Source organism: Saccharomycopsis crataegensis, assembly GCF_037102585.1.
Source record: "Saccharomycopsis crataegensis DNA, jcf7180000000084, whole genome shotgun sequence".
Classification (NCBI taxonomy): domain Eukaryota; kingdom Fungi; phylum Ascomycota; class Saccharomycetes; order Ascoideales; family Saccharomycopsidaceae; genus Saccharomycopsis; species Saccharomycopsis crataegensis.
In genome coordinates this window covers 2570967-2595329 of record NW_027043829.1, presented here as the reverse complement: position 1 = coordinate 2595329, position 24363 = coordinate 2570967, and the positions used below count along the sequence as shown (strand labels likewise).

Here is a 24363-nt window from a genome sequence, read left to right as displayed (position 1 = left end):
GAAGAAGAAAATATGATACTGTTGTCTCAACTTGACGTAAAAATAGTGATGGTGGATAATGATTCTCTTTCTGATGACATGGATGACTCTATATATCTATCTTTATTATCATTTATTTTTTTTAACTATCACTATAATAACACTATAATAAGCTTTCTTTACATAGAAATCAAAAAAATCAAGAAAAAAATAAAAATACTGAAGTTCCGATAAATTTGAAAGTTTTGGTTGGCCTTGTCTTAGGAAACCAATTATTATGGTATGCCTGGTTGGCGTTATGAAAATCAATGACATACTTACCAGAAGGTTACCAGAAGGTAAGTATGTCATTGATTTAGAATTTCAAGACTCCCCAAGCTTAAAGTTTTCTAGAAAAATAGCCTACATGAGATTATTTCATTGAGCTTACAGATCCAATTGGTCATACTACTTGCACTCACTAAAATGGTTTCGACTTTTTGGGGAAAGCGTCTACTCGAAAGGTAAGGAAATGGAGGCACCGCATTAATGAGATTTTCGTTCCTAGAACTATAAATTAATCAGCTCATCTTAAAAATTTAATGATTCTTTATATTTCTCTCGTTGATTTTCTATCAGTATTAGAGTGACATGGATACCGTAAAAAAACTCCCTTTTGAATTGTTTAATGTGAAATTTAAAGAAGGAACTTTTAGTTTTTATAGTTTGAATAATTTGAAAAATCTCACACTATGGATGCCTCTCCGCAGCGAGTTTGCACAGTTGGAATATTTAACCAAATTACAGTCTTTGGACATCTTGAATAATGTTCAATTCAATAAAATGAGAAATTTTCAGACATAATTGAAAACTGCAATCACTTGCTAACAAAAAATTTGATACCATGTTTGGTAAGAATAGAAATTTGGTCATTACATACTATTTTGGAGAGTGTTCCAAAGATTATTTGTCCAGTAACCTAGGGTCTAATTCTGAGCCCAATTTGTTCGAGAAAATTACTTTAGTTCAAAAATGTAGCGTTAGGAAGAAATTTATAGCTGGATAAATGAAGTGGTTTATTTTTATATAGTTCTAGTTACTATGGAAGGGTTTATTTTTATAGATTTCTGGTTAATATAGAATGGTTTATTTCTAAATAGTGCCATCTACTATGGAAGGTTCTATCGGTTATAAGAGTATTTCCAATACATTATTTTACAGTATGAAACACCTTCTTATCGTAACTAAATCCAAGGACTTTTCTGCGAGGCCCACACAACGGAAACATTATCCATATGACTCGTTGCCATAGCAAAAGCTTCAAAAAAGACTAGCCAAATTGAAAACAGCAATTATCGAAGAAAAAAAAAAACATCCTGCATCGTGGATAGTACTATTTCATATTTTTTTTTTCTTCAATTCAAAGTTCAATTTATTAATAAAAATATACATAGTTATATAAAATCTTTTTCATCTTTGCTAATAAACAAAAAACAAAAAAATCTGCAAAATTCAGGCCAGTGTTTTGTCCGATATGGTCAAGACGTCAAAGGAATCTCCCATCTGCAGGTCATACTGCACTTGAAACTTCACTTCAGTTGCAAAAAAATAAAAATGAAACTACTGCATCCACAATACCATAAAAGGGTTCGTTGGAAAAGGGGAAACAGAAGTGCCATTTCCAAAAAAAAAAATAGGGAAGTTGCTGATGATTGTGATAATGAAATATATAAATAATGCCAATATGGCACCAATTACTTGAATATTTCAAATTATATTATAATCATCATCATCATCAACAACAACAACAACAACAAACATATTTTTATCCTTATTCTTCAGAACAAACATCAAAAATGCTTTTATCCAAGATCTTGCAAATCACTATCCTTACTATGCTTGCTCAATCTTATCCTCTTGGCTCTTTGGAAGACCGAGAAGCCGCTAACCAAGGTGCTCTCGCCAAAAGAGCAAGTGTAGGTGCAGGTGCAGGAAAATCAGAAGAAGTCTTACAGACTCACAAGAAAACAACTGCAGAAGATAAAACTTTCAGTTCTGGTGAAGAAAAAAATAAAAGTGGCTCGTCCAATAGTGCTGAATCAAAATCCAATGACGACAAAACAAGCAGTGGCACTTCCAATGGAGGTATACAAAAACCTGTTAGTGACGAAACAACCAACAGCGACTCCTCTTCTAACAAAAAAACAAGCAACAGTGGATCGTCTGCTGACACACCAACTAAGGTTGATCTGGCTGAGAAAGCTGCTACAACAACTTCTGGTGAAAAAACAAATAGTGGCTCCTCCAATGGAGGTATACAAAAACCTGTTAGTGACGAAACAACCAACAGCGACTCCTCTTCTAACAAAAAAACAAGCAACAGTGGATCGTCTGCTGACACGCCAACTAAGGTTGATCTGGCCGAGAAAGCTGCTACAACAACTTCTAAATCGATTAAATCTAAAGCAATGAGTGGCGTTAAGAATGCTGGTGAGCTTGCTGTTGCTGCTGGTGCCATTGCCGCTTTGGGAGGCCAATTTGTAAGCAGCGGTTCTGATTCCGCTGATGTCTCTACCTCTGCTTCTGCCGCAGCCTCATCGAGCACATGCGTTCCATCAGCTGAGAACTTGTGTCCTGTTGGTGATGGTACCTATACCGACAGCGAAGGTGACATCTACAATTCTCTCGGTCTGTTAATCAGTTCTGCCTCTGCCACTGCCACTGCTACTGATAGTGTTACTGCCACTGCCACTGCTACTGCCGCCTGAAAGGAACTATTTACCCTATCTATCTCTTTAGATTCAAACTATCATCTTTTATGAAACTCAATTGCGATTTTTGTGCAAAATAATTTTTTTTTTTTGTTTGCTTTTATAGAATTACTTAAATAGAAAATACATATATCTCTAATATGCTTTTCAAATTACAATTTTCCCATTTTGTTTTGGTGAGAATGGGCCGTATTATTTTGTAGAGATAGAAGCTTCTACTGGCTTTTTTTATCTGATCTAGATATTTCGAAATTTGTTATTTTTGCTTACTATTGGAGGTGTGTTGAAAACTTTCCATGATCAACAAAGCTATTCTTCTTAGAAATCAATGAAGAAGTGAACCACCAATACATAGTATATTATATATGTTACGATCCTAGGAGGATGCTTAAGAAATGGCATATCGCATAATGAAATATTATGGCATGTGAGTACACTGAACTGGGAACAGCGTCTATTTTCTACTCCCTTCATGTCCTCTTGAATCAAAATTGAAATTTACAATAGAGAGCTCAAAAAAGATTTCACTAAGTTATTTGATGGTAATGAAGACCTGATTATTTCATGTTACCTTAGCAAATAACATGGCCGGGGAGATGCCAAGATTCAAATGGGAGATACCTGCATGATGGCCCCACATGCATAAAAATTCAAATAATAAGATGTGGAATTTTTTTTTTTTAAAAAAAATAAAATATACAGTATCCATATTCCTATTATTACCAAGAGCCACTACATACACCACATCTTAATAAGGAGCTGAATACTATTTCTAGATCGCTAGAACACCCGGATTGGGGCAGAAGAAGTTTAAAAATCAAGCACGTGTGCGTGTGAAAGGGCTCATAGTATTGTGGGCAATGTATATTACCCGTCCTTAATGGGGCATCCGATGCCTCTCGCTGTAGCAAAAGGGCGCAAATGATCCGCCACCAGGTAGTGTAGTGTCTTCATCCAATTGTCAAAGCTAACAGAGAGTAATTTATAGGATCAATAGACCGTAATAATACCAAACCAAAGATGTCCAAGGCACTCATCAACCGTTCCCTCACGACCGTGAAAACCGAACTCGAGTTTCTTCTTGATTCCGACGTGATCACTCAATCGTTTTATGATAGTGTGGTGAAATCTTTGCCAGCAAAATATCAAGAAGGCACCCCAGCCGCCACTCTCCAAGGCTCCACCGCCAGTGCCATCACTGAAGCTGCGACCAGTAGAGCTTCGGCTCCTACTTCGAACGCTCCTTCTCCTGCTCCTCCAAGCTACGCTTCGTCTGCTGGTCCTGAAGAATGGGTTGAAGCGCTTTATGATTACGCTGCCCAACAACCAGAAGACCTCCCGCTTCGTGCCGGGGACCGTATCAAGGTGATTGAAAAACCAAATCCAAACTGGAGCAAAGGAATATCTAATGGACGTACCGGGATGTTCCCATCGAACTATTGCAAACCTTCATCTGCTCCAGATGAGAAACACCGCGGTGCTGATGAAAAATACCAATACAATCAGCCACAGTATCAACCACAATATCAACCGCAATATCAGCCACCACCACAACAACAATACAGTCCATCTCCTTTCCCTCCTGCTTCTACAAACTATTATCCGCAACCTCAACCCCAACAAGTCCAAGAACCACAACAACAACAACAACAACAACAGCCACAAGGCGATGGTGTGGCAAAGAAATTCGGTAAGAAGTTGGGTAATGCAGCCATTTTCGGTGCTGGGGCAACCATTGGTTCTGATCTTATCAATTCCATCTTCTAGTTTGGTTTCAATCATTCTGGCGATTACTCCAATTCGTATCATGGTTGTTTTTTTTTTGTGCTGTGATGCTGCGTAGCTGTTGTATTTACCAACTATATATTTACTAGAAATCCAATATCTTGAATATCTTGTCGTTTTTGTTAATTGATTTTTTTTTTTGTTCTCTTTTTATTTTCAGTACGTACATACATGTTATTTTAATCATATCTTATTTTAATTTTACAGTTCTTTGTGATTTTTTTTTTTTTCTTGAGCTTTTGGGATACCTTTTATTCATTTTTTTTTTTTTTTTTTTTTTGCAACTTTGGGATACTGAAGTGTTTCATCTATGGTTTTATAATATAACAATGAAGATCCACCTATCTTATAAGATTATATAGTATCACTATGAAGATCTATGCTGAAAGTTTTTTATGTATCTACCGTTCGCTTTCACTTTCTTGAAAAATCTGATACGACTCATAAGAAATGAAAATCTCTAATGTATATGTATTATTTTACTCCAAACATAAATTATGTAATTTACTCCAAATAACGGTTGTAGTTTCTCCACATTTTCTCCACCACCATAATCTTCAATTTACTATCGAATTCTCTGCTACTCAAATCACCAATGTCGACATCCACGTATTTCTTCACGTTTCTTGGAATGATCTTATCCAAATTATACTGCAACAACAACACTTCAATCGCCATTTCCCCAATGGAATAATAATCTTCAGTCCCTTTCTCCTCCTGGGTATCCAAAATCAAAAGTCTTTCCAATTGATTCAAATTCTGTCTCAGAGCTTCCCGGTATTTCCCTTTATTTGGCGACCAAATTCCTCTCCAACCCCTTTTGGCCACTTCTCTACAAGTGCCAAGGAACCAAATCAATACGAGTCCTGCAGGAAGCACCGCAATACACTCAAACACAAGTTCTTGGCTCTTGAGAAGCTTATCAATGCCGCTGATCACAAGATCTCCATCCACCTTGACTTTCTGCACCTGAATGAGCAAAGATTGTAAAAGGTCCCCGGCCACAAGACTACGGATTGGACTAGCGATTTGTTGCTCGTAGTCCACCATAAATGGGGTCAAGTCACCATCGTGGACATTCTGCTTGATGATTGCCATTTGTTCGGTAGAAATCCCTCCGTTGGTTTTAGAAAGGTACCCAACAATCATCCGCTCAAGCGATTCGATATCACTGGTCAATGATTTTTTGCCGGTGATAGAAATCTGCGATGAATCATCATGGCGGACGGTGGCAATGATGTTGAGGACTGGAGCTGCGACCCAGTTTTCGTAAAACTTCATAATAGTTTGCAACAAATTCTCACGAATCCAATTAGCAATGTCATAACGCGATTGGAAAATTTGGATGGCAGAAGATGGCCCATAAAGTAAGGCAAACCCAATAAGCGGCCAATGAGAAGCAATTGATTGAGGAGCTGCAAGGGCATTGATTCTTTTGGAGAAATTGGTGCGGAAAGTAGGAATGGCATGAGAAAGCACTCCAAAATCCAAAGAGCCGCTACTTTTAGCTGCGATTTCATAATTGGAGATTTTCTCAAGATCATCATTGGCAAGAATGTACTGAAGCTTGAGAATTGATTTCTGATTCACGGCAGATGATTCGGTCTTGGTATTGTAATCTTCTGGGAATTCTTTGATCAAAGCTCCCAATTTTTCAATGTTTTGATACTTCAACTCTTCAAGCTTTGTGACCTTGGTATTGAAGTATCCATCAATGAGGGCAACAGGATATTCGAATAAACTATAAAACCAGTCGGCATAGTTCTTTACCACATGGAGCACCAATTTGAAAGGTTGTAGAATTATCGAGACAGGGTTTCTACTACGAGTATCTATTTTGGATTTTCCAAAAGCAGAGATTCCAACTCCTTGATAGCCTCTCAAACCAGTAGCCAAAACATTGTAAGGTAACTTGCTGACAGTGTTAACATTACCCCAAAAAGATTCTGCGGTGATACGGGCCAATTTTGTGGCGTTGGCGGTGGTGATATATGATCCAGATCGGTCTTGAGACACGATACCTTTAGCTTCACTCCAAACTCCAAAGGCAAAAACACTGGCCACCTCGGGCAAAATTCTGAGCATATGATAAAGTTTGCGGAAATACCATTGATCGTCCTGTAAGTCTTGATAGTAGGATAAATGAGAGATTATCTCAAAGTTTGCGGTAAGAAGGGCATCGGCAATTTTTTGATAGTGGCAATAAATCAAATATGATACGAGTAAAGTCTCAAGGGTCAAAATATCTTGGAGTTCCTCGACAATCGTTTGGGGAAAGTCTCCATTAGTCGATTTCACTTTATTTAATGATGCTGCTAATTTTTCCGCCACCGATCCATTTTTAAAGATCTGGGAAATGGTATAAGTGTCAATATCATTTGCTGAGGAGATGGCATCAGAAAATGAGACATTATTAGATCCGGTGCTTGTAGGATAACTGATATAGTTGGCTACATGTTTCTTGGATCTTTTTTTCTTCTTTGCCGATTTGGGTTTTCTTTTACCGTCTAGTTTCTTAAAAACTTCCATGAAGGCATATTTTAAAACGGTAGCATCTTCAATTATTCTGGCATAGTCTGTGAATCTCTCACCAATGGCACTGGCATTGGACTCGTCAGCAACGTACTCTTCAATAAGGAGATGCGAATTGAATTGGGGGTTCCGTTCGTATATTCCAATGAGAAGTTCCTGAGCATGGGAATCAAGGCCTCTCACGCGAGAAGCAAATGAGATCTTCAACGATGGTCCCATCCTGTTCAATTGCTAATGGGAGTAAGATCAAATATAAAGATCGGTGATAATCAGAAAGATACAAAGATTTTTGTTGTTGTGAGATGAGCACCGGGGCCGCCAACCAAAGAAAAAAAATTCTCTGTGCGCTAAGGAAAGTCTTAACATGTAATTGTTTTTTTATAATTTATATATAGTATAGATAGCAAAAGAAGTAGAGAGGAAATATTTAAAGGGCTCAATGGTGAAGAGGAAGATCCCAATTACCATAGTGGGGAACCGTGCCCTTGTATTTGATTTGCCAGATATTAAGATCTTGCGTGAAGAGTATCATGTCCTCGGGGTATTGTCAGGTACTTTACCAGTGGCCCCACAACAATCGATTTTTCTAAGTGTTCCCCTTCAATTATCAATCGAAGAGGTATTATATCTTGTGGCGATGGGGCGTGCTTACTTGATCCATGAAAAGCAAGTGACACATCAGTTTTTTGAGACTTGGACTGACGAGGATACGGAGAAGTATTTGAATAAATTATGGGAGGGTCACAAGAAGGATATCAAGCAGAAGCAGCGAGAAATTTTTGAAAAACGGCACTTTTTCTTGCAAAAGACCAAGAAAAAGCAGCAGCGAAATAAGCAAAAAACCGAAGGTTTGCAAAGTGATATTGGAAAAGAAGAAGGTATCTCAAACCATGATTTATTGGCAGAAGAATCACAAAAGGAAATTGAGGTAGACTCTTCTAATATCAATTTGATCTTCTACAAAACTGAAGACAGTTCGCGTGGATTGTCAAATTATGATTGGCTCGTGGAGATTATTCAACATTCGGATGGTTTCCAGCGACGCATGTTGTTTGGGTATATCAAGAATCATTTAATTAACAAGTATAATGGCGTGGTTGATGTTTCCCACCTTGAAATTGATAATTTGATCTACGATACTATTGACAACGCGGTTGCGGTGGGAACTGCCGGAGTTGATTTAGAAAAGTTGCGCCATCGTTGCGATCGACTCATCAGTAGTGTGAGGTTCATTCAATCGATCCATTCACGAGCAGAAACTTCTCAATACTACGTATTGCCGGGGTTGAAATTCGGCTCAAAGTTTGTTGTGTATCCTGGGGATCCATTACGATACCACTCGCACCACATTGTGAATTTTTTCAACTGGGATGAAGAAATAGATTTGATGCGATTTGTAAATGGTGGGAGATTGGCAGTGGGAGTGAAAAAATTATGGGTTGTCAGTGGGATAAAGCCAAAAGAGAAGATAAAGGATGCTGAGAGCAGCAGCAATAGTGCAACGGAGGAAATTGATGGATTTATCAATGCATTGTTTGATGGTAATGGAGATAAGGAGGTTGTGAATTTCTCTGTGGAGTGGGCAGGATTTGGTTGATAATTTTATTTGAACTGTTCTGAAACACGGTGCTTTTGAAAGATTTCGAGCATCGGGATATAATAGCTATGCCAGTAATAATATTGTCTTTATAATCATTGTCTTAGTTACATAATTTATATATATATATATATACATATATTCATTTATTCTTGTCCCTCTTTATATGTCTAGCAACAATTTTGTCTTCTAAAAGTTATTTATTTTCTGTGCCTTTATCCAGCAACGGTGTGCGTAGCAATTATTGTAGGACGTACCGATATGTTCTGTCTGTTCTCCCATGAATGCTCATCTTCCTTGGTTGATCCGTATACTTTGGCTTGGTTGTTTATTTGTATTTAGTTTGTGTGTTCCAATCGAGTGTGAAGGTCATTTATTCACAGTAGTATATTAAGTTTCTATAGTATTATACACACGGACACACAGACACACACCACACACCCCACACCCGAGCACGAGAGAAATTCTTTAATAATTCGGGGGTAAGTCAATATAGATCAAAGAATCAGAAATCAAAACAGAGAAAAGGCTAGGTTAGTCCTGTATTACTGGTTCTATTGGACCGTAATAGCTCCTGGGCGTGGTTTTTGGCGGGCTTTTTCTTAACTTTTTTTTTTGTTTTCTGAGTTTCTTCTGAGAAAATAATGCAACAGACAGGAAGAAGCTACATTAAAAGGTGTTTTGCTTTGCTGGGGCATCTTTAACGACTGACCTGAACTCTATTACTAAGTTTTGCCAATTAATAAGTTAGAAGAGACCCCGAGCCGTTTATTGGCGATCTTGGCAATCGCCAATTGGGGTGGTTTTTTCCTGCTGGAGCAGCGAGTAGTAGCATTACATGGGATTGGATATGTTGTAATGAACTAAGCAATTCAAACTTTATATTACCAGGTTCTTAAGGAAGCTTTTTATTAAAGAAAGTAATGTTACTGTATTGCAGGTGTCGAGCATTTTTTGTTCTACGGGTATTTTATCAGACTGTAATTTTTATTTGGTGTATTATTATACAACACCGAAATTAAAAGAATGAAGAGCACTTGAACAGTTATCTAGTAGATGTAACATAGGCGTAAAATAGATATAAAATGGATATAATACATATATAATAAAAGGGATACAGGAAAAAAAAAAGAAAAAGAAAAGGAAAAAAAAGAGGAAATACTCGTAATAATAATAATAATATTAATTAGGTGCTCCCACCCGGCCTCGGAAACATTCCTCTGGAAAAAAACGTTTTGTGACCCTTTTGGGAACCAACGAAAAGTTTGGGAACCACATAAATTGCACGATTGTTTGTCCACACCATGTATATAAATACATTGTTTGTCCACACCATGTGTATAAATACCGTCTTGTATCTCCTTCCATGTGGTCTCCTCAATACTGAGGTGTATAAATAGTTGTCCTAGGGCATCACCTTGTCTTCGATCCTCATTCATCTTGAGAGTATTGTTACCGCTAGCACAATGTCAAACGCATCAGAGAAGTTTGACTTGGAAAGTCAACAACGACAAAGACAGCATCGACATTACCATATGATCAGAGAAAATATCCTCTTGGTCACTATTATATCCTCAATACTATTCATTGGCACAATATTATTCGACCCATACTGTGTATTGCCGAAACGCAGGTCTATTGTCACTTCATTTACCACAAATGCAGACCCACTATCCATAGTTAGCACCAGTGCCATCAACAATAATTACATCGACGATGATGAGTTCGCAGCTATTGTCATTGAAATAATAAAGATTGGAAATATCAAAAGCACTAGAGATGGGGTTGCTCCAGAAGAAGAAAAAGAAAAAGAAGAAGAAACAGCAGCAGCAGCAGCAATCGCACTTTCCCTGAGCACCGGTGGCGCCACCACCACTGGGAGAATAAATGATGTATACAATGATTTCCTTGATTACTGATAGCTCGCCTCATTTGAGTGGGCTTGCCTGCCTATATTTTTTGTTGTTTTTTCTTTTTTTTTTTTTTTTTGGAGGGGGGTATAGACTTTTCCAGCAGCTATATTGGTTCATTTGGCATCTGCGGGGTCAAAACTAGAAGGCTTTGCTGCTTGTATTGCGAGATTATCACTTACTGTTTTTATGATTTCTTAGTTATGGGTTTTTGGGTTTAGTTTAGTTTAGTTTAATTTAATTTAATTTAATTTAATTTAATTTAATTTAATTTAATTTAATTTACTTTTTTGGAATGCTGTTTTTTAATCAACAGGGTTTAATAATGAAATATCTAGCGTGTTTTCAATTTCTGTAAACTTTCCTTCACTGACTGTCAGCGTTATTTATATACTCAATTAATATTCCTTCTGGTATGTCAAATGGTTCTGGCTAGATTGCCCAGTAGGCAGTGTAGTGTACTCATCGATTACATAATGCACTCACCAATGTCCGCGCGATTCTTACATAATCACTTACGCAGCCGTACAAAAAACTTGTCAAAATGATGAAAAAAAAAACAATAAACAAAAACAAAATCTGTCATTTGGAAAGGTTTGCCAGTTTAATACTTTTATATTCCAAGTGTTCACCCAATAATTGATCTTTACAAAAATGACCCGTGCCACTAATGCTGCCTTGACCTTCTTTGTGTTATTCACCATTTACACTGCTTTGTTGACTGGAACCATCCCAACTCCAGAACCAATCTTCTCTCAAATAATCCCATTGGTAAGTGTTACTTGACCACTAGACGATTTTCCAATATCAAAAGAATAGTCTGAATTTATGAAGATGATAATCAGGAATCATTCACAGGAGAAAAAAAAAAAAAATTGAATGTTAGAGGAACGTATTGGTAGAAATGTTCCAATATTTATAATGTTGAATATTTACTTGAATAAAGGAGCCAGTATATTTCACGCTTGTCATCTTCAATCAATTGCGTGTTCTGTTTAATTATTTTGAATAATATACTAATTCAATTTTTCTTTTAGTTGCCTTGGTGGGCTCTTATTTCATTTGGTGCTTACTCTCTCGGTACCTTAGGTTACGACGTGATCACTTTCAAGGACAAAGAAGACAAGTACAAGGAATTGGTCGAACAAATTGCCGAAGCCAAGACTTTCCTCAAGAAGAACTCTGTTGATATTGAGTAATTCCAAAAAAAAAAAAAAAAAAGGAAAGGAAAGGCTAATAGCAATTCTTGATGGCCAGGAGCTAGTTTTTGATCATGTTAATGTGCCAGCATTATAATTTGGAACATGGCATTGTAATCAAGAAATGCGTCAAAACCACCATGATTCTTCATTATCTTATTGTCATTATCTTGTTTGCCCAATTTGCAACGGGATAATAATCTATTGTCAAGCCAATACTTTTTTCATTATCACTATTATCATTATTATTTTGACTTCACTTCATTTTCGTCTCTTTGCCATTCATAGTTTTGTCAAATCTCTTTATTGTATTTTTATCCATTGATTTTGTTGTATATTTTTGGAGTCCCCGTAGGAAATTAAACTCCCCCCCCCCAGCAATAATCTTTCACAATTGCATCTATTACACATTAGGATATTATTAATTTCTGGTAATAACTGGCAACTTGACAATTCTTCGGAGATAATAATAAATCATAACAGAAATTCCAGGCGTTTTCCGTGTTTTTGTTTTTCCGCCCCTCGTGCAGTCGTATACAAATAAACGAGGAAATTTCATTATATAAACTCAAACATGTGTGTGCGGAAGAAATAAAAAAAAATAAAAAAAAAAATGAAAAAGAAAAATCACTTTGAATCTTCATTTTAACTCTTTCTTTCTGTTGACTTTGGCCCAATATCAATACACAATGAAGCTCCTCTTCTACTTGGGTGTCGTCCCACTCGTTCTTTTCTACATCGCCAACTTCTTGTTCACCACCTGGCTCCCTTCAAACTTCATATTTGACCATGCTGAGGTCCAACTGATCTGTCAACAGGTCCTCGCTAAACACGCTGGCCTCAACACCACCACTTTTGAACTCTTCCAAGACGTACGTAACGAACTTGCTGCCGTGTACGGTTCACAATACATCAATGAGTTAAATCATGACGAATGGGTGTTCAACAACGCCGGCGGGGCCATGGGGACCATGTTCATTCTCCACGCTTCGATCTCCGAGTACTTGATCTTCTTTGGTACTGCCACTGGTACTGAAGGTCATAGTGGAATCCATTTCTCCGATGACTATTTCACCATCTTGCAAGGGGAACAGTACGCGTCATTTGCCAACGGGTTGGAAAAAGAAGTGTACCTCCCAGGTGATCAACACTGGTTGAGAAAAGGTACCATCAAGCAATACGCAATGCCTTCTGAAAGTTATGCTTTGGAATTGGCTCAAGGTTGGATCCCAACTATGTTGCCATTTGGGTTCGCCGATCTGTTCTCGAGTACCCTTGATTTGTACAACTTTGGGTACACTGCATACTTTACCGGTAGGGACATGTTGAAGAACTTGATTATCAACAAGAAGTTCTAATGGGAGCGCCTATCAAAGAAAATTAGATTTTATTTTCTTTTCCATTTTTCATATTCTTTTTGTCATTTTTAGGGGGTAATTATTTGTCCATAGCTTTGCAAATTACTAGAATAGGATAGAATAATTCGTGGAAAGCATTTCAATAAGAATATGGTACCACGAATTCCATACACAATTCATTATACTTTAGAAATAGAAACTACTACCCATACTGTATATTATATCTACATTTACATGTGCAAAAAAAAAAAAAAATTGGCAAAGAAGCATCTTACTTATCTGCTTGCTGAAACTTATCAGTTCAAGTATCCATATTGAACTCAGCTCCATCTTTGACTCTTTTTGCCGCTGGTTCAATCAAATCATCAACTTCAGTTAAATAGAACAACTTTCTTGTTTTGAGGAGCCTTTTAGTTTCTCATAGAAATGAATAAATTTGATGTCTTTTGTGATCGATAATTTGGGAACTTCTGCATAAGCATTTTTATAATGTCAACCTCGGTTTTTCTATCTATTGTATCTACTACTTGCCCTGAGCCCACGGATATCGCCTCTATCATGACCTTTGGTGTAATACCCATTCTCTTACTTTCTATTTATTTTATTGTACTCATTCCACTTTTATTATCTCTCTACTATTTTTAGAGAGACAACTCATTATTCGATTATTATATTTTACTACGCTATTAACTTTATTATGCTGTTGTTTGTATTAATCCAGAATTATCTCAAATCCGATATTCTTAGACTCTATCCGCCGCTGCTTACCACTGACCAGATAGATCTTACCATTGCTACAACCCATAATCGTGCGAAGTCCACACCCACCCAAGACGTGAGTCGCAATGAGTCGCGCGTCTCGTCATTTCCCATTCGTCAATTGGTCAATACCGTACCGCCAAAGTGGTGTGTCCTGAAAGCTCCCTCGTTCCTCATATTGCCAATGGCTCATGACACCTGCGTTTTGTCACACCATGCTCACATATATATGCATCATGCGGTTCCCTCTTTCTTTCTTTTTTTTTTTCTTTTTCTTTTTCTGCCTCTCTTTTGGCCAATGAATGGTTGGATGATTGTTTGTGGCAGGTATCTTCACTTAGACAAAACCCCATAACTTTAAAAGTAATTAAACAATAGAGGGAGTTACAGCTTTTGACATGCTGAGGGCACAGCGCCGAAAAAAACAAAAGCAAAAATAAAACAAAAGCAAAAATAAAACAAAAACAAAAACCTTCGTGCCTGGCAATGGAATGGGATGAGAATCCCTCGGGAATTTGCGGAACATGTGATCATGCAAACTGAAAAGCTAAAAATTTCGGCAACTCTTCCAACAATACATGGAGAAGCATGGGGAATCTCAAACGATTTCGCTATATTCGCCTTCTTGGAGAATAATCTTCTTCTTCTTCTTCTTCTTCTTCTTATTATTATTATTATTATTATTATTGTAAGGGAAACATCACGATTTGAAGGAGCTTTAAGAATATAATATTCTCTTCACAGCTCTCGATTCAAAAAGAAAAGATGAGATCTGTAGACAGCCCATTTCTTTTAAAATGAAAATCTCTTAATTATGAATAGGGATATTCTGCTTCGAACATTTAAAACTTTGTTTCTTTTTTTTTTTTCCTGCCTCTCTCTTTCGATTTCTTTCCTTTTTTGGATTTCTTTTTTTAAAAATTACTCTCCATTTTTATGGTGATAAAGATAATCCTATTTTTACTTTCCAGATAAGGCAGTTAGAGAAGAACACTCACAGATTATTAGTGATTTTTTAGCACCAATCTTAGCCACGGCACCAAACAAATGACAGATACATGAGTAAATTAAATAGGGTTTCTAAAATCTATATTATGATGGTTTCTCAAAGAGAATATTAACGAAGAAAAATGAAAGCCGCAAGATCATAATCTATTGGGGAAATTAAAACAGTATCTAATAATTCAGAAGGAAAAAAAAAACAAGCAACTATTGGATATGATAAAAAAAAGAAAAAAAAAAACATTAACCAGAACAGAAAGAATTTGATTAAATGAGAAATAAACAAGTTTTTATATTTGCATAATCCACTCATCTACCAATGTACTTAAGTTCAAAAGGTCTAGTGGCAAGGTAACCAACAAGAGCGAAGGCGAAACCTAATTCGAAACCAACGTCACCACCGTAAGCACCAATGTTTCTACCAATTGGGCCTTGGTACCACAGAATGTTCATACCGACAACGACACCGGCAACACCACAACAGAACCCAAACATACCAGCAAGACCCACTGGGTACTTGGCTGGATTGTCGTAGTCCAAGTAATTGTAGCCAGAGAAACCTTTTCTGAAGACAAAGTGTTCAGCGAAAGCCATGGCCATGTAAATGGCAAGGTAGTAAGAAATCAAACCCATAAAAGTGGTCATGAAACTGTCAAACTTGTAGTAACATGGGATACAGATGGCCAAAGTGGCAAAGTTACCACAAATGGTCCACACAACACGAGGAACCTTGGCCAATGGACTCCACAAAGTTTGGGCAGAAAGGGCAATGGAGTACATGTTTGGAACATTGTTAGCAACGGTGGAAAGGGCAAGAACAACACAACAGAAAGAACCAAATTCGTGAAGATTGTCAATGACGAGAATACTGTAAACAAGACCACCAATGTCCTTGGCGTCGTAAAGTTCAGCCCAGTCAGGGTTCTTCAAAACGGCAGTACCACAGGCAGCACCAAGAATCATGGCAAAGAACAATGGGAAACAAAGACCAGCGAGGACCCCGAAAAACATCTTGACGGAAGAAGTGTTCTTTGGCATGTAGACGGTATAATCGGCAGCATAAGTGGTCCAACCAGTGGCGAAACCAAAGATTGAACAACCAAAGGAAAGAACATTACCGACAACGGTTTCACCACCAGGGAATCTGGACTTGGAGGCAATTTCCAAGTATTCAGCGTCACCGGTAAACATACCAGACATGGTGAAACGAGCAATAATGATAAAAAAGATGATAAAGTTTGGAATCCAAGCCACCATTTCGTAGTAGTGAATGACTCTGTAACCAAAGAAGGAAACAAAGATAGTGGCAAACACAAGAACAAGACACCCAGCCCATGGAGGAAGAGCCCCATTATTGATAACGTTAAGAAGCTTGACAGAAGCAACAATGTTAACAGCACCCCAACCAACACAAGCAACCATGTTGATAAGAGCAAAAACTCTGGTGGTGATGTTACCAATCAAGAAACGAGACAAAACCATTTGACGCAAACCAAACTTGGAGCCAAAGACGGAGAATAAAGACACAGGCAAAGCACCCAAAATAACGAAGAAGATAATGGTAACCATCGATTGGTAGAAAGTAAGACCAAAAATGGTTGGACCAAGAGCACCCAAAGAGTATGTGGCGATAACCATGTTAGCGGAAAGCCACATGGAGGCAGCAGTCCAGATAGAAGGATCAGTACGTTCTTCTTCAGTGACACGTTCAATACCTTTGGTTTCGGCTTGAGAAAACAAGGCCTTGACAACCTTCAAGTAGAATGGGGCAGAAGGATCGTCAGCCTTGACATTCTGGACCGAAGTGTTGGAAACGGTTGGATCCAATTTTTCTTGTTTTTCAATATCGACACTGGACATTATTAGAAATGTATGTGTGAGGGGTGGAAGAGTTTATGGAAGGATCAATGGTTGATGACGAGACCAGAAAAACTTAAGAAAGGGGTTTATCGTCAAAGCATTCCCAGCCACCAAGAGAAATGCGAATATATTTATACTGGCCTTCCTTTGGTTGGTTCTACTGATGATATCCCCGTATGCACGTCTCAATGCATAAAAAAAATTTTTTTTCTGCTATTTTGCTTTTTCATGCAGAAAAAGTAACGCACGAAAAAAAATAACATTTTTTGATAAGGCCAAAAACGTCCGTACGGCTACAAGGTGATACCTCTGTTGATTGTGGCATACACAAGCTTGCACTAGCATAAGTCAACCCCCCGTCGGGATATTCAGGGGGTGTACCAGAAAACCAGCTTTATGATGTAGTGGGAGTTTTGTTATGATATGTGGAAATATATGTTATTGGAGGCCCATTTCCCCTAGGTGATAATCAAATTTGTTCTTTCACAAAGGTGGAAAGTATCACTGTAATATTTGATAGTACCATATCAATGTGAACATTGGTTTTTTTTTTACTAATAACTGTGATAACACTCAGCACTCAAACAACAATCTATGATCAAGATAGGAATTCCGGGCTTTTCCAGAGATTTGACCATGGAAGATATCCGGATCGAGTAATTTTCGCAGCTGGTAGCTTTGTCTCTGCGATAAGAAACTTAATTGATCGGCGTTATTATTATATTCTGTCAATCAATTAATATCTTTAGCATTCCCACATAGATACACAGTTGTCGCACTGATAAATATAGCGATAAAAGATCTCCATAATTATCTCGTTAAACCTCTTCCCCTCAAAATTATTGTCAATTTTATAATCGGTCCCCCTATATTTCTCTATTGTTATGTTTTGAATTTCTTTTTTCTCCTCTAATAACTTTTTTTTCATGGTCATGTGAACAGTCATGTGCCTATTCACAAAGATCCCCCCTCAATAACTCAGTTTGGAACCCAATTTTTTTTCTTATTGCTACTAGTAGCTTAGTATGGATCATATCTATCCACCCACAAGCAATGCTAGTGAAACATAGTATCCACACAAAAGCAACAGCGGCAACGCAATCCATATATAAATTTTACGATCTAGCATCACGTTCCAGATCCATAAAACAACAAAGCCCCAGCTCCAATTCCACTCCTCCATCTCCTAATAACAATATCAGTAGTAGTGATAATGCTACCACCAAACCACCAGTCAAATCCGCCACTTCGGGGTTTGTTTTTGAAGGTAATGCCTCAGATACCCCTTCAAACAATATCATGAACATCTTTGGTGGGCGTCTTGCCGGAGAAAAAGCCGTTAAATCATCGAGTCGGTACTCTAATGTCGAAACCACTTCCAAACCTTTCCATATTGCAGGCGTCCCAATCCCTTCTCCACCGACTGAGCCTGATAATTGTTGTATGAGTGGATGCATCAATTGTGTATGGGAGTTGTATAATGATGATATGAAGAACTACAACCACCAGCGGAAATTGGCGGCAGAGAAATTGAAGCAACAAGGAGGAGTATGGCCAGCAAAATACGATCCTCCGGTGAAATGGCTAGCTCCAGAGAATTTACCCGAGGAAGTCAAAGGGAAGCCGATGAATCAAGAAACCAAAAGATGGGAAAGTGTTAGCATGAGTGTATTTGCGGATTTTGAAAAAAATTTGAAAAAAAAAGGTCAAGAGTCACATCAATAGAAAATCTCCCCCCATAAAAGCCATGTCATTAGAAAGAACAGCTGATTGTCCTATGTGTTCTCTGATGTATATCAGCAAAAGAAATGTATCATAATCCCATATCATTATCATTATGAACTCCTAGTTTTTCGTCGCGCTGCGAATTGGGAAGAAGTCATTATAATTATAAAGCTGAAAACCTTCTCTGTTTATTTTGCTATTCTCTCAGTGATGAGCTTTCATCAATGGAGAAAGTATGGATCATTATTTCAAGTGAAATGTTTGCAATTGATGGCATTGTTAGAAAAATGAAACATAGGGAAACGCATTAAGCATCACAAAATAATATTCAAAGAAGCATACCATTAAATAGGAAGTGGTAAAAAAAAAAAAAACACTCTCACAACTGGTATTTCACTATATTCATTCATAATTCACTCATAGTTCATTTCTTTATTTCTTTATTCTCCTTTTTTCGTTGTCTTTTCTTTCTTGTCATTTGCACAAACAATAAATAGAAACAGGCACATTCAATCCCCACGAATTAACAAGACAAATAGAATATGGGGGCGATGACCTGGAAAAATCATAAATTATAAATATACACATTTCTCTTTGGTTATTTCTTGATATTTTGAAAAAAAAAAAAAAAAAAAAAGATTACAAAGTCCCAGCAGAAAGAGAAGTAATTCACAAAATCACAAAGGTTCTAAGAAAGTCTATTGTATTAGATATTAGTTTTATGGAAGAACAAAAGCTCAGACAACGGGTATTGACAAAAAGAGAATATTAGGGAAGCATTAAACAGTAGATGGAAGAATGGGTAAAAATGAGACATGTGCAAGTCAATGCAGGAATATTGAAAATTCAAGACAATCTATAAGCACTGGGAAGAAGAAGGTAAGTGATTCTTCCTTTTTTTTTTTTTATTATTTTTAATTTTTCTGTAAAAAAAAAAATATATAAGTCAACACCCAAATAACAAAGTCCTCATTATAGATTTCGTCATATTGGCTTGATTATTCATTAATTCATCTCCACTTAGATCATAGCAAGAGCTGGTAAGACAATAGCGGCGAGGAAACCGGAAACCTTCAAAGCGGAAGCAGCACCTGATTCGGTCTTGGTGGAGCCAGCGGTAATTTGAGAGTTGTTGGTACCGTTGGTGACAACAATGGTGGCCAAACCAGAAGCAGTGACGGTGGTGACGGAAGTGGTGTAAGTGGAGATAGAGTCACTAGCGTGTTCAATGATGGTAGCAGCAAAAGAACCAGAGCTCGAGGAAGCGGTGGTGGTGGTGTTGGTATTGCTTTTAGAGCTAGAGAAAGTAGAGGTGGTCTTGACTTCAGTGGTCTTTTCGGTAGTCTTTTCAGTGGTCTTGGCGGTGGTGTGTTCGGTCTTGGTGACAGTGGTGGCCTCGGAGGAAGAGCTTTCGACGCTAGAAGAAGAAGAAGAAGAAGCAGATGAGGAGGAAGAAGATGAAGAGGTTGGGGCACTTTCGTCGTAGAGGACGGAACCAGAACCGTAGAAAGTGTCGATGATGACGTACTCCCCAGAAGTATAGGTCAAACTGGTTGGTTGGGAAATGGTAAAAGTGGTGTCTGGAGCGGTGATGGTGTAGTCAGCAGCAGCCAAAGAGGAGACAAGGGAAGCGAGGGCCAATTGTTTGAATTGCATTTTGTGTTGAGTATTGGATTTATTTGTTTGTCGAATCACAGTTATTGGGAGAGTCAGTTGTTAGGCAATCGGGAGTAGATGATGAAGAATATATTTTGAAAAATTTGAACTCTCCTAATTAGGGTGGATCCCCAAACAAACAAACAACCAGCCAACCACAATGTGCGCAAGCGTCCTAAAAGGGTCGCGACGTGCCCCTAACTTGTCATCCTGGCAACCGTGGAGGTGGTACCATATTCCTTGTTATTGTGCTTGCGTGTGTGTCTGTTTATCTTTGATATTAGTTGGAGAGTATGATGATGATAGCTCCAATAATTGCCAGTCACAATTGAAAGAATATATATTCGAAAAAAAAAAAAAATATTCTTTTGCTTAAAGAACCCCTTGCTGAATGTAAATTTCGTGAAGCACTTTTGGTGTCCCAGGTATGTTCGTATCGCTGGTGAATTACAATTGGGGTAAATAAAATTGAAGCTCCCTACAAGGCAATTTATCTTTCTAACATCCTATTATATACTTGATCCTCTTATATGCTCGAGCGTTTCAAGCATTAGAAGATAGGGTCTACTTCTGCATAGGCCGACGGAAGACCTGGGTCGGTTATATGTTAATTCGGCCACTTTTTTCTCTCTCACTTTTTTTTTGTGATTGAGTGTTTCCCCATATATTCCATTAGAATATTCTCTTATCAACTTAATCAGCTATCACGTCATTTTTAGATTCACCATAAGTATACATTTTTTATAACTCTGTGTAAAAGAAAATTGAGAATTCTCGCCAAAAGATCATTATAGTGGTACGTACACATCCGAGATTTATATCATTGGATCGGTGGGGGAGTTCCTGCTACCGAACACCGCGGGATTGCACTACAGATCATAAAGGATAGAGAGCACCTAGCTATTTCTAGTTCTATTATTGTACACTCCTCCGTCGTGCTTCATTAACTTCTATCTCCCTCACCATCGCCATCTCTTTCTTCCTTTTCTACTGTAAAATCGATTAACTAAGAGATCAATCACATCATCGGTTATGCAGCCCCCTTCCTCCGAGTCCTTTTTGGTAAACAAAAACAAAAACAAAATCATGTTTATGCCCTTAGGCATCGTCGTTCCATGGAACAACCACCAATTACCATAAATACTGCCCCTCCTCACTCCTTTGCCATAAAATGCAAAATGACACCGAATCAACAACAGATACCATCACTATCGGTAATTGTAGTATCGCCAGCCCAAACCCTTTACAAGAAATAGACACAAACACCATGCGATTTAAGACGTTCAGAGTTAAAAAATCATCTTCGAAAACCATCGCTTCCTCATCGTCGTCGTCGAATCAAGATGAAAATGACGGATCAAATTACCGTCAACTGCTCGTGGTGAAAACTCCACAAAACTTGGAAGTCTCTCTTGAAGCAGATATCGCAAAATTAGAAAAATTGTACCGCCAAGAGCTTGTGAAATCATCTCAATTGAATAATGAACGGGAATTATTGGAAGTTAATTTGCTATCAAAAGAGAAAATCATCCTCAGTCAACAGAAACAAATCAAAACCACCCAAGAATTGTTGAACAACTACAAGAAAAACATCAATGATGAATTGACATTTTTTGAAAATGATTACAAGATTTGGCTCGAAGAAAAACAATCTTACGAATCAAAAATCAGTGCATTGCAAAAATTGCTTGCAAGAAATGGCATCGAAATTACTAGACCTGAATCAGTTCATAGTCAAAATAACCTTACCAACGATATCGATGGCTTGTTAGAAGAAAATAACGCCATTAGAGCACAGATCGATTGTTTACATATGCAAATCAATTCACTTACCAACAAAAGTTCAATCGAGTTACTGTTCAAGGATAATTTGATGATCGAATTAGAAAAGTTAACTCAAGAGAAAGAGAGTTATTTGGAAACCATTGAGTCTTTAAAAGCAGAATTGGAAGAGGCGACAAAACAATTTACAGATCTTAATGAAAATATTTCTTTCCACCAAATATTCAACAACAATAATCACAATGATATCCAATCAAACTTTTCTTTCCATTTGGAAGCTGAATCAAATCATGGAAGTTATTCCAGTGAGGTCAAATTGAACCATAAATCCGAGGAAAATAAAGAAATGTCAAATACTCTTGATAAAGAAATCAGCTCATTCAACTCTACCGAATACAGCAACATCAGTACTGAATTCAAAAACCTTGAGAAGCAGTATAAATCCCAAAATAATGTCTTGACCGATGTCAAATTCGAGTTGAATAGCGCGAAACAAGAAAATCAACAATTATTCTTCTTTATCAACCAATTGATCATTGATAATGATAATTTGCAATCTGAATTGTCTAAATTCAACCATCAAATTGAATTGCAGCAACCATCGGATCCATTAACTGATGTGTGCGAAAGAAACGCTGCCATCAAGGACTTTATCAATTCGTCTAAAAATGATCAAAGTGATAATGACGCCAAACATAAAAGTTCTCAAGAAGGATCTGATAATCTTTTAACCAAACTCTGGAATCGCAGCTCCATTAAGGACATCAATAATTTGATCACCAAGAATAAGAAGGTTTTGATGAAGAAAAACATGTTACGGGCTTCCTCAATGAGCGCTACGGAGTCGATAAATAGTGAGCATAGTAGTAGCTATTCCCATAATCAACCACTCACACGATCCAAAACTTCGAATTTCCGGTACTTCAAGAAAAACAACCGGATCAGCAGAATCATTTCCAATAACATTGATTCTAATTACTCTTTAAGGGATGATAAAAAGAAGAGAAACACTATCATTGGAGTGATGAGACATGACACTGCTTCTGATGGTGTTGTGGATGAATGCAATCAAGAAGCTGATGAAAGTATTGTTCTCAACTTGAAACCATTGAAGATCTCCAAGCACTCGCGCAAAAATTCTGATCTTGAAGATTTGGAAATTATGCCTAATAATCATGGTTCTGATGCTGGATCTATAAGCAGTGCAAAGATGTATAATGTCGACGAAGATGTGGGAAATGTGAGCTTGAATGCCCTGATTGATTTGAAGAATTTGCAAACTAGTAAATTCAATAGACGAATTTTCTTGAACAAAGAAGTTTTTGGCAATGACCTACATGAACCAATTCAAGAAAAGGAGGAAGGTACCACGGAAGATATGATGAGTCTTAAAAGTGAAATTTCTTTCGAATCATCAGCAGTCCCAGTGGATGACTCCGTGATTTACCATGGAGAGAATATTATTAGCCAGACTATTGACAATGATGGTTTCGAATTGGCGATTCCCGATGATGATGGTGAGATCCACAAGAAGGAAAATATTTTGGATGATGTGATTTTGGAAGAAAGCAGTAGTATCATGGATGATGAAAATGGAGGTTCTCCAAGTTACTCTAATGATCTTTCCATCAATATTTTAACCTCTTCTGATATCTATGATCATGGTGACTTGAACTCCAATGACTATGAAGAGGATGAAGAAATATCTCTTCTGGAATCCGATTATGAGAAATTGAAATCGTTAATGAAAGTCCATGGGATCCTGAACGGTATGGGTGACCAGTATTTGCACCTTCAAAGCTTGGAAGAACAGCCAATAATGAAATTGTTATTGGGGAACCATACAGAAGGAAGAATGTTGTTACCTTGGAAAGAAGAAGATGATGTTGATTAGACTATCATTAAATCTTTTCTTGTTTCTTGTTTCTTTTTTTTTTTGGTATGTTCATTTTCTTTCCGGTGTTTTTTTTTCAACGCTTTTTCTTTTAATTCTCCTGGGTTATTATTTTGATTTTTTTTTTTTTTTGATGTTCGTGTTAGTTGAGATATCCAGCATTCTGTTTTTGGTCTATTCACTTCTACTGGTGGTACTGGTTGTTACTTCGGATTGTTCTTATTGGTATTATTTGTTTGACCTTTTTTCTTGCTTTCTTTCTTTTTTGAAGTGGGAGATAAAATGATTTCTGAAATCGTATTATGGAATTAATGCGATTTTTCACTGAAAAAAAATATATTCACACAAAAGACATTTGATATTAATTACGGTTTTTTACTAAAAATATATATATATATATATTCACAAAAGACATTCATATTATTATTTACGATTTCATATTGATTATTATCACTTCATTTTAGTTGGTGTTTTATGTTGGTCGTTACTATTTTATGTTAGTTATTACTATTTCATATTATCAATTCTTACGATTTCATATTACGTTATTTCATATTACATTATAATATAATTTC

The 24363-nt window shown here is 37.2% G+C and overlaps 12 protein-coding genes across 12 annotated transcripts; 9 read left to right on the top strand and 3 right to left on the bottom strand. All coding sequences in view use genetic code 12, as the record gives it.

The window, feature by feature from the left end:
• Nucleotides 1-287: 287 nt before the first annotated feature.
• DASC09_041470 (uncharacterized protein) lies at nucleotides 288-822 on the top strand (the record flags this gene model as incomplete). Its single annotated transcript, XM_064997746.1, has 2 exons — nucleotides 288-317; nucleotides 604-822. 2 exons carry the CDS (start codon nucleotides 288-290, stop codon nucleotides 820-822), a joined length of 249 nt encoding a protein of 82 aa, XP_064853818.1.
• A 992-nt stretch (nucleotides 823-1814) lies between these two features.
• On the top strand, nucleotides 1815-2726 carry DASC09_041460 (uncharacterized protein; the record flags this gene model as incomplete). The annotated part of the gene is made up of 1 exon (XM_064997745.1): nucleotides 1815-2726. The coding sequence occupies one exon, from the start codon at nucleotides 1815-1817 to the stop codon at nucleotides 2724-2726; it is 912 nt and encodes a 303-aa protein (XP_064853817.1).
• Nucleotides 2727-3749: 1023 nt separating this feature from the next.
• DASC09_041450 (SH3 domain-containing protein) lies at nucleotides 3750-4496 on the top strand (the record flags this gene model as incomplete). The annotated part of the gene is made up of 1 exon (XM_064997744.1): nucleotides 3750-4496. One exon carries the CDS (start codon nucleotides 3750-3752, stop codon nucleotides 4494-4496), a length of 747 nt encoding a protein of 248 aa, XP_064853816.1.
• Nucleotides 4497-5018: 522 nt separating this feature from the next.
• Nucleotides 5019-7265, bottom strand: NCA2 (Nca2p; the record flags this gene model as incomplete). Its single annotated transcript, XM_064997743.1, has 1 exon — nucleotides 5019-7265. One exon carries the CDS (start codon nucleotides 7263-7265, stop codon nucleotides 5019-5021), a length of 2247 nt encoding a protein of 748 aa, XP_064853815.1.
• A 220-nt stretch (nucleotides 7266-7485) lies between these two features.
• SEN34 (tRNA splicing endonuclease subunit SEN34) lies at nucleotides 7486-8643 on the top strand (the record flags this gene model as incomplete). The annotated part of the gene is made up of 1 exon (XM_064997742.1): nucleotides 7486-8643. The coding sequence occupies one exon, from the start codon at nucleotides 7486-7488 to the stop codon at nucleotides 8641-8643; it is 1158 nt and encodes a 385-aa protein (XP_064853814.1).
• Nucleotides 8644-10109: 1466 nt separating this feature from the next.
• On the top strand, nucleotides 10110-10562 carry DASC09_041420 (uncharacterized protein; the record flags this gene model as incomplete). Its single annotated transcript, XM_064997741.1, has 1 exon — nucleotides 10110-10562. The coding sequence occupies one exon, from the start codon at nucleotides 10110-10112 to the stop codon at nucleotides 10560-10562; it is 453 nt and encodes a 150-aa protein (XP_064853813.1).
• A 645-nt stretch (nucleotides 10563-11207) lies between these two features.
• Nucleotides 11208-11752, top strand: DASC09_041410 (dolichol-phosphate mannosyltransferase subunit 3; the record flags this gene model as incomplete). Its single annotated transcript, XM_064997740.1, has 2 exons — nucleotides 11208-11324; nucleotides 11591-11752. The coding sequence occupies 2 exons, from the start codon at nucleotides 11208-11210 to the stop codon at nucleotides 11750-11752; spliced, it is 279 nt and encodes a 92-aa protein (XP_064853812.1).
• A 689-nt stretch (nucleotides 11753-12441) lies between these two features.
• On the top strand, nucleotides 12442-13110 carry ERG2 (C-8 sterol isomerase ERG2; the record flags this gene model as incomplete). The annotated part of the gene is made up of 1 exon (XM_064997739.1): nucleotides 12442-13110. The coding sequence occupies one exon, from the start codon at nucleotides 12442-12444 to the stop codon at nucleotides 13108-13110; it is 669 nt and encodes a 222-aa protein (XP_064853811.1).
• A 2070-nt stretch (nucleotides 13111-15180) lies between these two features.
• Nucleotides 15181-16731, bottom strand: DASC09_041390 (purine-cytosine permease; the record flags this gene model as incomplete). Its single annotated transcript, XM_064997738.1, has 1 exon — nucleotides 15181-16731. One exon carries the CDS (start codon nucleotides 16729-16731, stop codon nucleotides 15181-15183), a length of 1551 nt encoding a protein of 516 aa, XP_064853810.1.
• Nucleotides 16732-17784: 1053 nt separating this feature from the next.
• DPC25 (Dpc25p) lies at nucleotides 17785-18456 on the top strand (the record flags this gene model as incomplete). The annotated part of the gene is made up of 1 exon (XM_064997737.1): nucleotides 17785-18456. One exon carries the CDS (start codon nucleotides 17785-17787, stop codon nucleotides 18454-18456), a length of 672 nt encoding a protein of 223 aa, XP_064853809.1.
• Nucleotides 18457-19476: 1020 nt separating this feature from the next.
• DASC09_041370 (uncharacterized protein) lies at nucleotides 19477-20112 on the bottom strand (the record flags this gene model as incomplete). The annotated part of the gene is made up of 1 exon (XM_064997736.1): nucleotides 19477-20112. The coding sequence occupies one exon, from the start codon at nucleotides 20110-20112 to the stop codon at nucleotides 19477-19479; it is 636 nt and encodes a 211-aa protein (XP_064853808.1).
• A 1171-nt stretch (nucleotides 20113-21283) lies between these two features.
• On the top strand, nucleotides 21284-23788 carry DASC09_041360 (uncharacterized protein; the record flags this gene model as incomplete). Its single annotated transcript, XM_064997735.1, has 1 exon — nucleotides 21284-23788. The coding sequence occupies one exon, from the start codon at nucleotides 21284-21286 to the stop codon at nucleotides 23786-23788; it is 2505 nt and encodes an 834-aa protein (XP_064853807.1).
• Nucleotides 23789-24363: the final 575 nt, after the last annotated feature.